At 39.2% G+C, this 16,483-nt stretch overlaps 3 protein-coding genes across 5 annotated transcripts; 1 reads left to right on the top strand and 2 right to left on the bottom strand.

The window, feature by feature from the left end:
* Positions 1 to 66: 66 nt before the first annotated feature.
* Positions 67 to 1,010, top strand: LOC132784168 (tRNA-uridine aminocarboxypropyltransferase 2). Its single transcript, XM_060789587.1, has 2 exons — positions 67 to 249; positions 306 to 1,010. The coding sequence occupies exons 1-2, from the start codon at positions 161 to 163 to the stop codon at positions 1,003 to 1,005; spliced, it is 789 nt and encodes a 262-aa protein (XP_060645570.1). The 5' UTR covers positions 67 to 160; the 3' UTR covers positions 1,006 to 1,010.
* A 123-nt stretch (positions 1,011 to 1,133) lies between these two features.
* Positions 1,134 to 2,733, bottom strand: LOC132784169 (general odorant-binding protein 84a). Of its 2 annotated transcripts, XM_060789589.1 has the most exons (5): positions 2,497 to 2,733; positions 1,623 to 1,844; positions 1,492 to 1,553; positions 1,302 to 1,428; positions 1,134 to 1,248 (listed from the first exon to the last, which is right to left on the bottom strand). In XM_060789589.1, exons 1-5 carry the CDS (start codon positions 2,669 to 2,671, stop codon positions 1,154 to 1,156), a joined length of 681 nt encoding a protein of 226 aa, XP_060645572.1. In that variant the 5' UTR covers positions 2,672 to 2,733; the 3' UTR covers positions 1,134 to 1,153. The 2 variants fall into 2 exon arrangements, with proteins under 2 accessions (XP_060645572.1, XP_060645571.1); XM_060789588.1 differs by lacking the exon at positions 1,623 to 1,844.
* Positions 2,734 to 2,762: 29 nt separating this feature from the next.
* Positions 2,763 to 16,318, bottom strand: LOC132784163 (glucose dehydrogenase [FAD, quinone]). 2 transcript variants are annotated; one of them, XM_060789582.1, is made up of 4 exons: positions 15,946 to 16,318; positions 8,061 to 8,241; positions 7,864 to 7,984; positions 2,763 to 4,815 (listed from the first exon to the last, which is right to left on the bottom strand). In XM_060789582.1, the coding sequence occupies exons 2-4, from the start codon at positions 8,226 to 8,228 to the stop codon at positions 3,227 to 3,229; spliced, it is 1,878 nt and encodes a 625-aa protein (XP_060645565.1). In that variant the 5' UTR covers positions 8,229 to 8,241; positions 15,946 to 16,318; the 3' UTR covers positions 2,763 to 3,226. The 2 variants fall into 2 exon arrangements, with proteins under 2 accessions (XP_060645565.1, XP_060645566.1); XM_060789583.1 differs by having other exon boundaries at positions 3,266 to 4,815.
* Positions 16,319 to 16,483: the final 165 nt, after the last annotated feature.

Below are 16,483 nucleotides of genomic sequence, written 5' to 3'. Positions count from 1 at the left end.
AGCGAGCAGCAAACAGCTGTTCACAAAGACAGGGTGGTTATCTCGAACACATGCTGCATGTTGGCGCAGCGATGCCAGATGGTTGAAAACAACCAACTCAGTTCTTCAATATTGTGTGTTTGTGTTGTCGCATTTTTAAACGTATTATTTGATTTAATCAATGACGATATCAACGGATGATGCGTGGCAGGACTTAATTGGCATTAGTGCTGATCCGCCCGACATGCGCGATAAATGCGAGCAGTGCAAGTAAGTGATAAACACACAAATACTTAAGTGATAATCAATGTCATCCCCTTTTTTAGGCGACCCGTTGTTGTCTGCTGGTGCTCCGCCCTACCTCAGCCGCCGCTTGCGGTCGACTCCCAAATTGTGATACTTCAACATCCTGCCGAGGAGAAGCGTTCCCTACGCACCGCCCACATGCTGCAGCTGGGCTTGCAGCCGGGTAAATGCGTCGTCTACAAGGGCAAGCGATTCCCCAATACGCGTCACAGTGCAGAACTACAGCATCTGCTGGACTCACCGCAGACTCTGCTTCTGTATCCCAGCAAAGAGTCGGTTCCCTTAGAGAACATCGATCGTAGCGCAGGACCCTACAATCTTGTACTCATCGATGGCACCTGGCCTCAGGCAAAGGCCATCTACGCTAGCAGTCCGGCACTGCATCGTCTGCGGCAGGTCAAGCTCATTGCAGTGGGTATCAGCGACTACATTATTCGTACTCAGCCCACGGAGGGTTGCCTTAGCACGTTGGAGACGGCAGCGCAATGTCTGGCGGTACTGGAATCACAGCCAGAACTGCGTCAGCTGCTGGTGCGTCCGTTACATGCGCTGTGCAAGTATCAGCTGGATAACGGCGCTGTCGAGCATCAATCTAAGGAGTTCCTTATGAAAACTAATCAATATCCTAAGCCCATTGGCAAGCGATTAAGTCGGTTGCTAAACTACAGCAATGCGGTTCCTTTGGAGCAACAGTCGCATAGTCAGGAGCGGGATTCGTGAAACTTGATTGAATAGCCATAGTTAATGCACTGTGCCCGGCCGTGGCTTTATATATATATATATACATATTTAGTAGTTACTATAAACTATTTGTAATTTTCTACACAAATATGTGGTAATTTATAGCGTTGTTTCGTATGTTTTAGTTTTAGACCATGGGTTTGTTCCTGGCATCCGTAAGAGCTCGCATCATGATGCACTGAGTGATGGCGTAAGCTCGCACACACGCATTGGTTTCGTCCACTGTAGATGGCGTTGTTAATTACTTGAAAGTGTGCCAATAACTTTGTACTTACTGGCCTGCGATTCGCAATGCTCGATGGAATCTCCAGTTGCGGGCCACATGTACTTACGCACCAGTTCCACATTCAACTTGAAGTTGTCCATCAATCCTGCCTTTTCAAAGAAGCAACGGAAATAGCACTACGAGACGACAAAGTTGAAAATGCCTGTTCAAATTTTAATATCATTTCATATCATATTTACCATGCTCGTCCTGTCATTCTCATCCAACAGCTTGCCCGTGGTGTTGAACAGTATGGTATTAGCTGCAAGGTGTAAAGAGATACATATATTTAAATTGAGGACATAGGGAAAGTAATCCTGCCCAGACTCACACAAAGGCGTGACAAAACTTGCATTGCAGATGCGTATAACCTCATCAAAGTCTATAAAATCGGGATCTCTTGGCGCTTCTGTGGTGGTCGATATGTCATCCATATCGCCATCAAAGCTATCGTAGTTGATAATATATATGTCACCATTATCCTTGGCATGATCCTCCAGTGCCTGAACACAACTCAAACTCAACACGACAAAAAGCGCAACACAAATTCGAAACTTTAAAGTCATTTTGTCAATTGGTCAACTTGGGACGGAAGATAGCTTTTTATATGCAAAATGTAAACAGATTTGAACAATACACGCCAATATACAGTTAAGGTAAATGCCTCATGATTGAGTAAATAATATTTGCGGAAATGGCGTGACAACAAATTGGTTAATATTTTAAATGCATTAACACAATACAGAAAGAATCTAGACAATGAACCACAAAAATAACATCAGAATAAATGACTTTTTTGAATTTAAATGAGTTTAAAATGTAACCTTTAAATTGCTGGCAATCTCTATAGATTGATTATAATATGTTATAGATTGAGTTTCTTTATTGATTTGGATCTTAATCTGATCAATTATTCTGTTTTTGTTTTACTAGTTATCGTATGGAACTGAGAACTCGAGCTATTTTAATTCAAATAAGGTTAAAATGTTATCCTTAAATCTATGGAAAAATTCATCGATTTTTTATAAATTATTTTGGATTTCCCTTAATACTCTAATTTATGTCGTATCGAACAAAAAAATGCGTATTTGAGTTTACTTTTTAATGGATGGACTTAAACAGATTCTAAGCGAAAATCTTTAATGAATTTAAGTATCCTTTAATTTGATTGTCTCTTCTTTTTATCTGTATTTGGTATTTCTTACCGTATGGAACTAAGAACTCCAGAGCACAAGCTTTTCTTGCGGCAAAGAATTCAGCATGTTTTTCGCGCTGCACTTCAGGATCATCGGGTTCTGGCTGGACGTCTTGTCCATTCAACACACTCCAAAACAAAAAGCTCATAGTGAGCAAAAGAATAAAAAAGTTAAAATGCGCCATTTATGCCAAGTGGCAAACTGTTAAAAAAAACTATAGCGGGGACTCTTTTATACAATCACGGATCAATCAAAAAATGAATACAATTGCATCGTTTAAACTAAATAGTTGCACTTTAATCGAACAATAAATACATGCGATAGCAATATTCTCATTCATAAGTATAATACAAAATTAATAATATTTAAATGAACGTTTAACGAAATTTAAATAACTCAATGGATGTGCTTTTGCATAATTGTGTCTTTTGTCATCGAAAACGTTTACAAAAATTAGTTAAAATAGCGTAAAGTTAACTTAAAGTGTGTGTTTGTGTGGGTGTATGTGTGTTGAGAACTGTAGAATAGATCGCGCAACGAGGTCAGTGCTTAGAGTGAGGATCATAATATAGAAATAGTTTATACGTGTAATAGTATAGCCAATAGATTAATTGCTTTATAGAATAGTTTAGTTTAGTGTTTAGTGGAACCTTATTGTTAATTTCGCTTAAATTTGTACGCATTTTTTTTGTTTGTTTTTTCCATGCGATTTTTCGTAATATTTTTTGATAGAATTTCATTAAATTACTCTATGCAGCGTCCACGTTGCATCCACGCGTCAGACCTTGGCGCCCCAAGCCCGCTTCAGCAGATAGGCGCCCTTCTCAGCAATCATCACAGCTGGCGCATGCGTGTTGCCCGATGTCACCCTGGGCATGATGCTCGTGTCCATCACACGTAATCCCCGAATGCCGTGCACCCTCAGCTCATGATTAACCACGGCCAGAGGATCCTGGGCGGGTCCCATTTTGCAGGAGCCGGCCTGATGATTCTCCGGTCCGGTATTCTGACGCACTGCGCACTCCCAATACGCATCGCTGCCAAAGGTCTGCGACTCACAGCCCTTGACCACGGTCTTGTCCAGCCGCATGCCATACTGCTTGAGAGGCGAGCTCTGCGACAGCCGAATGGCAAACTTGATACCCTCTACCAATGTCCTGACATCATGCTCATCGGTTAAATAGTTGGCGAATATGCGTGGCGGATCAAGAGGATCGGCAGAGCGTAGCGTGATATAGCCACGCGATCTGGGATTGAGCACAGCCGGGAATATTTGAATGGAACGCGAGTTGTTGGACAACAGTTCACCTACTTGTCCTGTCCTTGCACAACTGGCCAAGTAGCCGCCAAAGTAGAGCTGCAGATCGGGCACATCTGGACGCTGAGCCCAGCGCGAGGAGAGCTTGGCAGTAACATCTGAGATGCCTGTGCCGGACATTAAGCCATCGCGGAATAGCAAGTATTCCATGGCAGTAGCCCAGTTGAGAGGCGCCGTGTCAGCGTCGTCGATGAAGAAGTTGGTGAAGAAGGCCACATGATTCTGAAGGTTTTTACCCACGCCGGGCAAGTTGTGAACTGGGCGAACGTTCACCTGTTTCAACTCATCCTTGGGACCGACACCGCTGAGTAGCAGAATCTGAGGTGAGTTGACAGCGCCGGCACTTAAGACCACCTCCTTCTTGGCCATTATCTTGCGTGTGCTGCCAAATTGATCGCTAACCTCCACACCAAGCACGTTCTTCGTATGCGGATGAATCAGCACTTTCGTAACCGTTGTGTTCAACAAAATATGCAAATTATTGCGCATACGTGCCGGTCTCAGGAATGCTCTGGCAGAGCTGTAACGAATGCCATTGCGTGCCGTCATCTGGGCGATCATGAAGCCCGTGGAATTCTGTCCATTCAGATCCTGCACCGAGAAACCCATCTCCTCGCCCGCCTTCAGTATGGCATACGACAGCGGCGGATTGTAGGGGAACTTGCCAACGGGCATGAGGCCACCCTTGGCATGATATTCGTTGCCCACGGCATCCAGCTCCAGATTGTCCTCAGATTTCAAAAAGAATGGCAAGACATCGTTGTAGGCCCAGCCAGGATTGCCCTGGGCTGCCCAGTCATCGTAATCTTCGCGATTGCCACGTATGTACATCATGCCATTCATCACCGAGGTGCCACCCAGGACCTTGCCACGTGGCCAATAACAGCGCTGCTCCATGGATGAAAGGCAGGCCATTGTCTCCGGCTCCGTGTTGAACCGATAGTCAATGTCGCTGCCGATGAAGTTCAAAAACATGGATGGAATTTGCGCTCCCACCGGTTCGTCTCCACCTGTAACAAATATGAAGAGCAGAGAGAAATCGAGTTTTTAGAATTACTTGTACAGCTCTTGATCTGATTTTACGCCGTCACTCTTTGTATTGTGATTCGCAAAAAGATATTTCTAGCAGCACTTTTCGATTCGATAATGAGATAATTTAGGTCTGATTGCTAGAATGACAGCTTGGCGAGCTGTTGACATTTTCAAGAAGTAACTTCAATATACGACTTTTGAATCAGCGTTCTAGAATTTCCGATTGCATGCGCCCACGACATTTTGGGCATTTGAATGCTCATCAATTAATTAAATCAATTGAAATAAAAGGAATTGATTGCTAGTTGTACCGTGGGAGCTAAAAATTAACCGCAAGCCTGTCAGTTAGTCAATGGAATAAAGCAAAAACAAACAATAAGTGGCAACAAATTGCGATTAATTCAACAATCAGTTACTTCAGTTAATAACTTGTTATAGAATTAATCTAAGGAATTTAAACATTTAGCATGTTTATGAGCTAAAATGCAAACAAGATTATCAATTTGTTTACGTCTCGATATACACGAAGATAATTAGCACTCGATTTGAGTTTGTAAGACTTATGCAACAATGTATCGACTTAATATAATTAATTAAATGGCCTTTCGACAGTCCACATAAGTATTTTATTATTTTCTGTGTCTGACAAATGAGCAGCAAAAACATAAATAATTAAATGGAATTTATAATATTTTTGCATTTGGTACAGCAAAAACGAAACCAAGAGACCAACCAAAGGTTAATCACCTTTTAAGTATATTTATGAATACGTAGTACTTGAAAACCATCATAAATAAAAGAAACGAATGTTGTTTTACAAGTAGCTGCTGACAAAACGAAAGACTTAGGGCACAAACTTGCATCGAGTGTGTCAATTATTGGCATAAAAGATGCTGCCAGCATTTACACGCAACTTTATATTTAAATATAATATGAAATAATTAATGCGTTGTATAATAGTTAGTTATAAGTAAATGCGAAATAAAGTTATTTTGACCTTTGCCAAATACATCCGCTTAGTGATGCACAGATCATGCAGACGTTTGACATTGAAAATGAATAATGAAGCGAGAAATGAAACGTCTGGCACAAAGTCTATTGTCAGAATTGGGTTTAACAAAAACAAAACAAACAAACCAAAACAAAAAGTTGTCAACCAAATTACTATACAAATCATGTGCATCCAAGTTGAACCAACGAAAGCCCCGAAAAAAGAGCCACTTAAGTTTAGAACGTGTACTTAGTCGTAACAAGCACTCATGGCTCTCTCATATAATATATGATAACTCAGAAATCACATTAATAGCCGCTGTTAATTATACTTTAGGCATTGTTAGATCATTAACACCAACGCATTGACAACTACTTCTATCTATTTATTTAGTCGCATAGTATTTCAGTTGGCAATTATTATAATTAGTGACAAAGCATAATAATTGTTGCAAAGTAATCATTATTTGAAAGGGTTACAAAGCGACACTAACCCCAAAAGCAAGCCATGCAGTGCCATGCACGCTGTGATAACGCCAAGTTAATGGACAATTTGAAGGTTAATTTTCAAAGATTAAGATTAAAAATTTACAATGCGGTCTCTAGCAGTCTAGTTGCCATATAAATTACACATTAAATATTTATCAAGTAACCTTACTTGAACTAATTTCACACTGGCCACACTTTCATCTTTTGCAAGGTATGAAACGTTTTTGGTTTTTGTTTGATTGCATGAATTTGCAAACAAATGATGCTTCTTTTGATTTATGCATTTATAAATTAACTTGTCTGGCTCGTTGAACTGGACGCTCGAGTGTCAGTTAAATAAAGGCTGTGCTCCGGCTGTGTTTAAGCAATGTTGAGACGTGTGTGTTTTTTACAAACAATTAAAGTGAGAGTAAAACAAATAAATAAATTAAATCAGTTCATTTAAAACAGCTCAGTACACGGCGACTCGCATCATTGGAAGCTGAACCTTTTAAGAACTTATATTGAAGGTATAATTTCGGTTTGAATCTTGCACTAATTGTACTAGTTAATAAAACATTGAATTATTCAATGCTTTGCCTTAAAATTTTAAAAAAGTTCTGAGATTATTTTAAAACAATTCTGAACTGCATGCTAGAGCAGAATTTTAATAAACGATTGTTCAAATAAGAGAAAGGTACAACTTTCTACTATATGTATATTAAAACATTTAATGGCATTCTTTTTTGTTATATTTGTAAGCTTGAAATTGATGTTAAAAAATGATGGCTAATTTCACCTAAAGTCCATTGTAAACACAAAATGCAAAAACTCTTTAATCTGTCGTTAGCTGAGAGTGAATGGCCCGCTTTGAATGAAATGAACTTATCGCACCTCTCCCACCTATTCAGTTTAAGTATGCGCATTTTAATTCATTCATAAAAATGTGTAAAATGATACAAACAATCGACAATTGTTTAATGCGATCATGCAGTGAAGTGTAAAATTAATAACTTTGGATCTGGACAAAAACCAAAAAAGACGAGGGGCATTTGTATAATCCTAAAAAAACAATATAATACTTATATACAAGTCGGTATGTATGTAAGTGTAAGTGTGTACATACTTATTTGCATAGACACAAATTACCAGGAGGGTGGTACTGAAATGCAAGACTTGAGGGGGAGAGCGAACGACGGCATGAGGTTGGGGTTAGCTCGTTTACTTTACATAATGCTCAAGGCAGTTGCGGTTGCTTCTTTGCCACACTGTTGTTGGTATTGTTTCACGTTGTTGCTATTGTTAAGTGTTGCTCAAGTTTCATTAGTGTTGCTGTTGTTGCCTTGTTTTTTATTTTATTTTGTTGTTATTGTTATTGTTGCTTGCTGGCTGTTGTGGTTAAGCTTCAATTACTTCTAAACAAATGCCACATAACGTGCGCCTAATTGCCCGCAGCGCTGGCTACATTTTCGTTGGCAACATGTTGCCAAGCTGTAGCGCAACATGTGCTGATCGCTAACAGTTTAACAGCTGTCATAACCAATATGCATACATATATTTCCACTTACCGGCTTCAATGAGCAACACCTTCCACTGTGGCACCTCAGAAAGACGCGACGCAACCACAGAGCCCGCAGAACCACCGCCAATAACGATGAAATCGTACTCGTAATCTGGTTCCGAACGGAACTGAATAAATTAAAAGTAAATACTGTTAGCTTAGGCATTTGGGTGTATTTAATGTAGTGAGTATAGTTCAACTTACCCGCGAGCTGGCGCGTCCACAGGGATCTTCGAGATCGCATTGGGAGCGTATGAATACTTCAAGCAAGCCCATGAACAGCATAAACGCACTTCCGCCGCATGTGGAGGCTAGTGTAGGGCCAGTGGGCACGCCCACCAAACAATCACAGGCTGATGTGCTGGTGGACATGATGGTCTAATGTCTGCAAATGGCACGAAGAGAAGCAGAAAACAAAAGACTTAGGCAACGAACTTGATTGTGGCTGTGTCAAAATTAATGTCAATTATGAATAACAATTAAATACACATTTTATACATTTTAATCATTTTACCATTAGGTCTGACCTTGCAACTGCAACGCGTCGCCACGATCACATAATAATACAAATACATATATAGTAGAAGCAGCAGTACCGCTACTTATTAAAGTACTCGAAATAACAATGACTTGGCTGCCGCCGCTAAAGAGGCGTCGCCTCCACCACTCAGTGCACGCGAATCATCCATAAAACGAAACCGAAAGCCAAACAATTTTGGTACCTTTGGTTAAATTGCCTCCAGCATTGGCAATAACAAAAGGCCAGGCAAACATAGGCAGAAGCGACTGCAGAAGTCATAGCTCATCATCTGTACGGTCCAAAGACGCTTCGCCTATTGCTGCCAAGATTCGTTGGTTTCATTCAGTTTGCATAGTTTCACATGACCTTAGCCCAATGTAGCTGAAGTGCTGGCTTTTTTCTTTTTTTTCATTTTTTCTTAATTTTTTTTTGGGGTTTCTGTTTTCTGAAATTTCAAAACTGCACGCTGAGTTCATGGCACTGCTTCGGATGTTTGTGCCTAAAACAGAAGCAATCCAATTGTTAGATAATACTTGGAGTAGCCTACAATGATTGAGTAATAATTATGCCAGTTGTTGTTGCTTGATTCAATTGCCAGACGGCAGTGCTGAACTTTCAGCTCAAAGATCAAACTGAAAGTGATCTTAGTCATCTGTGAGCGGTTCGTGAGTAGGAAAAGTACCAATTAAATGTGAATGTATAATTTTATACATTTTTTTATGATGATATTCAATTTGTCTACATTTGTTTAACACCTTTTACATGTGAAATCAGTTATCGCTTGATTCACCAAGCATTGTACAGTCTCTGAGGGTATAATGAAATTATCTTAATTAATTAGCTGTCAATTTTTCACACAATTTGTTAAACAATTACATCGCAGCATCAGTTAACGTGAAATCAACTACATAAGCGGATTTTCTTTTTATATTTTTGGGGATGTCTAAAGCGTTTTTGACCTCAATTAGACACAACAACTCTGTTGAATTGGATGCAACAATCAAATTGCAATTTGTAAGCGCCAAAAAAATGAAACCGAAAACAGAATCCGAAAAATAGAAACAACAACTAACGTCAACTGAAACAAAGTCGAGAAGTTAAAGCAATTGCTACAGTTTGAAATCGCGAGACTTGGGACAATGATGGTGCGCACATTTGACATTTGAAACACGATTTTGTATGGGTATAGGTGTTTGGATTTGGCCTCAGTCTCAGTCACTGTCTCAGTCAGTCTCTCAATCTCTGCTTTAGTTACAATTTCAATTTCAGTTTCGGTTTCAATCTCATGTCAGAGGCAGCGGCAACGGCAAAGTTGAAGGATGCCTCGAAAGTAAAACAATCGAGCGCGCGAGCGTGAAAATCAAAAAGAGAGGCAGTTGACCTCGCAACAAGTTTTTCCATCAAGTCCAAAAAAACACAAAACAAAAACAGAAACAGAAAACTAAAACAAAAACAGTAACGACTGCCAAACATAAAACCAGGCGAACTTCAAAGCTCTGAAAATGCGTGCAGAAATCGTGCACGGTTACTATTCCCATAAGATAGAGCAAAAAGTGACTTTAAAGTTGTCTCAAACAACTTTTAGCGGCAATTCAACTACATTTTTATGGTTTGTAGAAAATAGCTGGTATTGGTAAATAAAAGAGAAATATCTTCAAACTTCTTTTTATTTAATTTTAAATGATTTTTTTTAATATTATAATTTGCAGAAATAATTTTAAGAGTGATTCAGAATCTAATCAAAGAAATTACTATTTCAGTTTAAGTATGAGTTGCGACCATGTCGACTAATGGATATGGAATTACCATTATTTTTTAATTTGATTCCGGTTTCAGAGCTTGTTTTGGCATAGTGCAGATGAGCTAGTTAATTAATAGAGTTGTATCTGCAGTGATAGTAAAGATTTAAATCTTTATGCTCAACACTTCCCTCAAGCATATCGCTGCACAATCGTCTTGCCATCTTGTCCCTCCATAATTACCTGTTGTTTGCATATTTACAACTATATCGCCTGGGCGTCTAATACTATGAGCACTCATGCGATGCGAGTGTCGATAATACGAGTGCCACAATCATAGTTGTTGTTGTTGTTGCGGTTGGTACTTGTATTGTATTCGTATATGATATCTTCATTGATATCGTTGGCATTGTCTGCATTGGCGTTACTTTTGAAGGTTTCTTTCAGTTGTCAGTCTGTCAGTGAGTTAGTCAGTCAGTCAGTCAGTCACTGAGTTAGTTAGTGAGTTGGGCTGGTCTCGTGCTCATTGAAACGATACGTGCTGGTGTGAACAAGATAGTTATAAAAGAAAGACTGACTGCTATCTGGCATACTTATGGATTTGACGGTTCCACTTCTCTCGCTTCTTTTTAACAACAGCATATTAAGCATATACTTATTTTGGGGTTTTTTCAATGGGTGCTTATTAATGTGGGAATCACTTATTAGAATAATAATAATAATAAACTACCCGAATTTATGCGTGCCATGACAAAGGCGTCAGATTAAAGCGTGCGATTTTAATAGTATTGTGTAATATTGTTTGAGACTTATAGACAGGGCTGTGTCATTGTCCCAGGGTCTTAGTTGTGGAAGTTTTAATTTAGATTGCCCCATTTCCTAACAACTTTATTGATTCGAATAAGGTTTGGCTTTCTTTAAACAATCTGCAATCATAAATCGAAGAAAATGAAATAAAAACCCAATACAACATAATCAGCAACTAAAAGCAGAAACCAATTTAATGCTCAACACAATGTGTGGCAAATTGTAGTAATTAATTTCACCAATATGACTCAGTTTGGATTTGGCTGTGGGGGGACAGACTCTCAGTTGGAACTGGAACTGGTTTGACAAATCAAAATCAACTGTTAACGAGCACCGTGAAACAAATAAAAGAAAGAGAAAAATGAGTAAGTAAATAAAATATCATAAAAACGGGTCATAAAGTTTTTCACGTTCAAGCAGGCGCGTCAAATTGACAAGCTGGCAAAATATACGAATAATTTCCAAAGAAAAATCATAACAAAACAAATAAAAAATCAGAGTACGAAGCGGGACATGTTGCTGCTGTGTGGCTGCTGCTGCTGTTGCTGTTACCGTGGCTGATGCTGTGGCTATGGCTGCTACTGGTGTGCAGGCGCTAAAGCGGATCTATAAATTAACAGCAACATCCATCGGCGAGGCCAGGCAGCAAACTGTGAAGCAGACAACAACTTGTTATCCGTAATGCAATGTTGCATCGATATTGATAACTGAGCTCCTCCGCGGCTATTATGCGGTTGCAACGCCGGTGGTTGGCCATTAGAAATTGGCCAAGAAATCAAACAGTGTGGCGGCAACACAGCAATGACAACAACAATAACAAAACGAGCAACATTAACAGCAACAGCAACAGCAGCAACTAATGCATTCGCAATTTAAAGGAAGCAGCAGCGCAATGTCTGACTAAACTTGGCCAATGTATCTCGCAGTTTGTATCTGTATCTGCAACTGCATGTACCAAGTATGTGGTGTCTCCCTAGCTCGGATGCCGGTGCCGGTCTCATGGCTTAACTTCCTATTTTCACTTTCATTCGTCATGCGCCTATGTTGCCTATAGAAATGCAACAACAACAATGCTTGCAACAGCAACAACATTGCAGCAAAGTGCTGCCAAGAGTGATTCGGCTTTTCATTTTCTTTTGCGTATTTCACATTGTCAACGCGCTTTCAACAATGTGCGAGTATTTCGATGTGAGAATTTGGCAATTGTTTATGTTGTTTCTCTTTGCTGTTGACGTTTTCTTGCCCATCACGTAATTGTTAAATTTTTGTGCAATGCATTCGCTTTATTGAACTTTTAACATTTTTTAAATTTCATAAATTTTTATCCAAATTTGATCTGGTCATATTACATTTTTTACATTTGTATCTCAGTGAATTGATAAAAATTGTTGTTTCGTAAGTGCTTAAGCAGCTGCAGGGGGTTTTTTGTATAAATGATTTATAATGCTGATTACGTTTTACTTAACTTCAATTGTTTTGTAATGATTACAGACACATTTGAATGTCGATAAAAATCTTAGAATACAACAACAAGCCACAAGACAAGTCGTTAAGAGGTATGAAAAATAAACGGAGATGGAAACAATTGTCGATATTTACTTATTTCCAGCTAATAAACAATTATCATGGCACGATTTGCTGTTCAAAGACTTTTGATTAACAAATAATCGAATAGAAACGGAAATGCCGTTTGAAACACACAATTTCTTTTAGCTGATGAAGAAAAGCCAAATGAAAACGTGAAGAGTGAATCGCTAAAATTTGCGTTTTACATAATTTATTTAAATTTTGCTATGTTGCACGAAGTACGTGATTGAATATTTGCAACATTTCGCTGCCTCTTTTGCATTTTCAACCGAAAATTTTCGGTTGCATTTTATAGTTGCGGCAATAGCAAAAGCAATTGCAACTGCAACTGCAACTTCAACAACTACAATGTAATACCCTTGGCTGCCCATTGCACGGCCTCTGGGCTGAAGTTGCCAATTACGTTGGTGCTGCCACCAACAACGAACAACAACTTCAGTAACAGCTATAGCAACAACCACAACAACAACAATGTGACCACAATTAAGTTTAAAGTGAAATTCTGCAATTGCTAGCGCATCATTTGGGCGACGCGACGCTGAGATGAGCTTTGTGCCTTTGATTGATCGCTGGTTACGTGCTGCAAATGAATAAAAAATAAGCACAAACAACAAGTACAAAGCAGCAACAGCAACAGCAGCAGCAGCAACTTCAACTGCAACTGAAATGTGTTGCCGCGGTGGCCCCCAGGTGGATGCAAATGTGGGCAGCCCGATGACGTTGACGTCAACAAAGCGCTCAGGAGCTGCCTATCAACTCTGGCATGTCTTGGCTTTGGCTCCATGATTTCTGCCGATGGCCAGACACTAACAACACTTTTAGTTTCATTGCTAAATGACTGAATTTGTTAACAAAGTTGTTGTTATTACGTGCGATCTCGTTGTTGCTGTTCTTGTTGCTATTGCTGCTGTTGGTGTTGCCGCTGTAATTGTTGTTTAGCTCAAATTTCTCACGCTTGTCGCGAGGATAACATTTCTTATACATTGAGGTAGTATCAGTCAGTCGTGTCAGTCACTTAGAGGTTGCAAATTGTTGTTAACTGTCCAAGTGAACCAGTTATCCTAAGCTGATAACTAGACTTAATAATACGTCTATCAGTGTCTGAAAATGCCAATTTTTTTAGTTGCGCTCATGTCGTTAAACTAGAACTTTATTATTCTGCAGCGTTAATAAAAACACTGTGCATACAAAAATCAAGCTGAAGATGATGCTGACAGTGTCATATCGACTACTAAATGCACTCTGCATATAAATATTTTACGACTCTTAAATTGAAATGTCATTCCTTGGATTATGAATGGCACACTGACCTCGCTCAGATTATCTTCCCCTTTTTTTCTAGTTGCAGTGTATACAAATTTAGATAATAAGCCAAATGACTCGTAAAGTTGAATTTATTGCTGATGCATGATTCTTTTGGCTTTCTAAATTATTGTGCAGATTACTATACACATTCAATTTAATTAAATGCTAATCAAATCTGAAGTGTTCTCAAGCAAGAGTTTTGGGCCAATGGACAGCCATTCTCATATGACCCAGTTGAGGTTTTGTCAGTTTTGTCACTGTTACTGTTAGTGAGACAAAAGTGTGCCACTTCTTGACGGAAAGTCTGCCATAAAGAATTGTAAACAAATAAAGCGAAACCGAACATCATTTAAATGGCAAATGGCAAATGCAAACAGAAACGGTAACAGACACAGCCATCAGCCAAGAGCCAACAAGCAAAAGCAACAACATAAAGGAGCAGCAAGTAAAAGGCAACGGTTGCTGTGGAGATTGCAGATCGCAATGAATGAGCGAGTGAACGATTGAATGAATGAGAGTCAACCAAAAAGGGAGCAACAACAATGCAAACGAACAAACAGCTAACAGCACTACAAAAAAAAAGTCAATCGAAAATGTTCGAAAGAAGCAACAATAGCAAAAATCCTCTACCAACAACACAACAAAAAAACAACAACAACAACAACAATCACATGGGCAGCTATTGATACTTATAGCACGCTCCCAAAACACGGGGAGGTACAAATTTTATCTGTCGCTGACATTTCAACATGACTTCAACTGCGACTGCGCCTCGTGTGTTGGCAAATACATAGGTTTTTCTTTTCTTTTATAAGTTTTCGGTTAACTACATGCCAATTCGTTCAAGACGGGCCACAAAAGAAAGCGGCAACAACATATAGCATACTACACTCAATAGCGTAGGCGTCCGGCGGTCAAAGCACTCTGCTCTCTTCAATATGGGGCTTTAATTTAATTCAAAATTCAAAATTCATTGCCCGCAGGCAAACAGATGTTGAGATGCCGTTGATAATCAGGAACAAATATGGGCAATTGTTTCGGGTATTGTCTACTGTTCGCCCTCGTTACGGCAATACTTATGATTGATCGTCGTCACACTCCGATCATTGAGATGCCTCTCAGATAGGTACAATTAAAATGAAAGAATTCGAAATGCAAATCCAAATTGCTTTCGAAATTTTTTTTAATGAGTTCATGTAAAGTCTGAAAATATTGTTATTCATTCTTTTATTGATTTGCTTTTAATTTTGTTTTTTTTTCCCTCTCTCTCTCTCTCTCTATAAGTATCCGAACAAAAAGTTTGAATTACACATAAGTTTGGGGTTTTGTTCAGTTCTTGTTTTGCGGTAATTTCACTCGAAACTCGATGAGCAAAAATTGCACATATTAAGCGAAATAATATTCGTGATGTTGTATAAAGTCATTATATAAAGCTTTTTGAACGGATATTCACATGCATTCAAATCGATTGCGGCTCTTTAGGCAGACTTTACTCACACTAAATAAGCGCTGCGAGTGTCTCACAATGCCGCAGGCTTCCGTTAGTAGGCAAGAAAAACTAAAAACCGGGCTAATTTCCTATTACTGTAATAAACGTTTTATGAACTGCAATAGCGTAACACCTTAATGCAGCTACAAGACCGTGTTTTTCTCATTTTTTTTATATATGTTTTTTTTTTGCCAATTTGCGACAGAGACACATACATGCTTGTATATACTGAGCGCAAAATTAAACAGATTAGTGGACCCACAGATCATACTCGTTAAAAAAAAATAAAGGAAAACCTGTACAATGGGCTAACCGTTCGAAATACCCACAACTACTAAACTAAATTTAGAAACATGTCTAAAGCTGAAATCGTGAGACGAATACATATATATTTGTAATATACGTTAATGTGCCAACAATCGCAGACAAACCATCTGAGAAACCTATCGAATCCACAACAAAAGCATTTTAGAATGTGACTGCAATTCGAGTATAGGTGCAGCTTCATCTCGCAATTGAGTTCCGTTTCTGAAGTACTCGTATTTTGTTCGTTGCATTGATGCTTCCTCAAACGCCAAAAATACAGCCAGTCAATTGAGTTGAAGGTAAAAAAATTAAAATAAATATAAAACGTAAACTCACATTTTCTATGTCTGTGTCCAGTTGTGCAGACTGCGTCGAGTTTCCTTTTCTGATGTCACACAAAAAACAATTAATTGTTTAGCTTTTTGTTTTCTTATTGTTCGTCTCCTTATTGGAAATGCCTTTTTGGCTAAGTTGCACAACGAAGCGAAGACGTTAAATATGTCCGCAGAAATTTGAGTATATCAATTTTGTCAATGTTTTTGGCTTCGCAATTTATTTCATTGGAACATGGTACACACTGTAGTTGTACACACAAACACGCACAGTATTTAGTTTTGCCTTCTTTGGCGCTTAACACCTCACGGCTCACCAGCTAAGATCTCTGATCTCTGCAACTTGTTTCGCACTGCGCGCAATCGCAGACCGTCGCCGACTCAGCGTCTGGCCGGTAAGCCCGGGTCTTTTTAAACTCCCGATGACCAATACGAAGCTTCAGCTCTCGGGTAGTTCGTCGTTAGCTTCGTTCACGAACCACTGGTTCCAGTCTTGTTCAAATGCTAAGCTTAAAGCTCAGCCGTTCCACTGACGACGAGCT

This window comes from Drosophila nasuta, chromosome 2R (genome assembly GCF_023558535.2).
Source record: "Drosophila nasuta strain 15112-1781.00 chromosome 2R, ASM2355853v1, whole genome shotgun sequence".
NCBI lineage: Eukaryota > Metazoa > Arthropoda > Insecta > Diptera > Drosophilidae > Drosophila > Drosophila nasuta.
This window is presented reverse-complemented; position numbering and strand designations above follow the sequence as displayed.

Excerpts from the sequence above, each read along its gene's own strand:
- LOC132784168 (XM_060789587.1), top strand. The coding sequence starts at position 161 with ATGACGATATCAACGGATGATGCGTGGCAGGACTTAATTGGCATTAGT. Across the intron at positions 250-305 it reads GATAAATGCGAGCAGTGCAA|GCGACCCGTTGTTGTCTGCT; the intron begins GTAAGTGATAAA and ends CCCCTTTTTTAG.
- LOC132784169 (XM_060789589.1), bottom strand. The coding sequence starts at position 2,671 with ATGGCGCATTTTAACTTTTTTATTCTTTTGCTCACTATGAGCTTTTTG. Across the intron at positions 1,429-1,491 it reads AGAATGACAGGACGAGCATG|TGCTATTTCCGTTGCTTCTT; the intron begins GTAAATATGATA and ends GTCGTCTCGTAG. Across the intron at positions 1,249-1,301 it reads GCATTGCGAATCGCAGGCCA|TGGACGAAACCAATGCGTGT; the intron begins GTAAGTACAAAG and ends CGCCATCTACAG.
- LOC132784163 (XM_060789583.1), bottom strand. The coding sequence starts at position 8,228 with ATGTCCACCAGCACATCAGCCTGTGATTGTTTGGTGGGCGTGCCCACT. Across the intron at positions 7,985-8,060 it reads GTGGACGCGCCAGCTCGCGG|TTCCGTTCGGAACCAGATTA; the intron begins GTAAGTTGAACT and ends TAATTTATTCAG. Across the intron at positions 4,816-7,863 it reads GGTGTTGCTCATTGAAGCCG|GTGGAGACGAACCGGTGGGA; the intron begins GTAAGTGGAAAT and ends TATTTGTTACAG.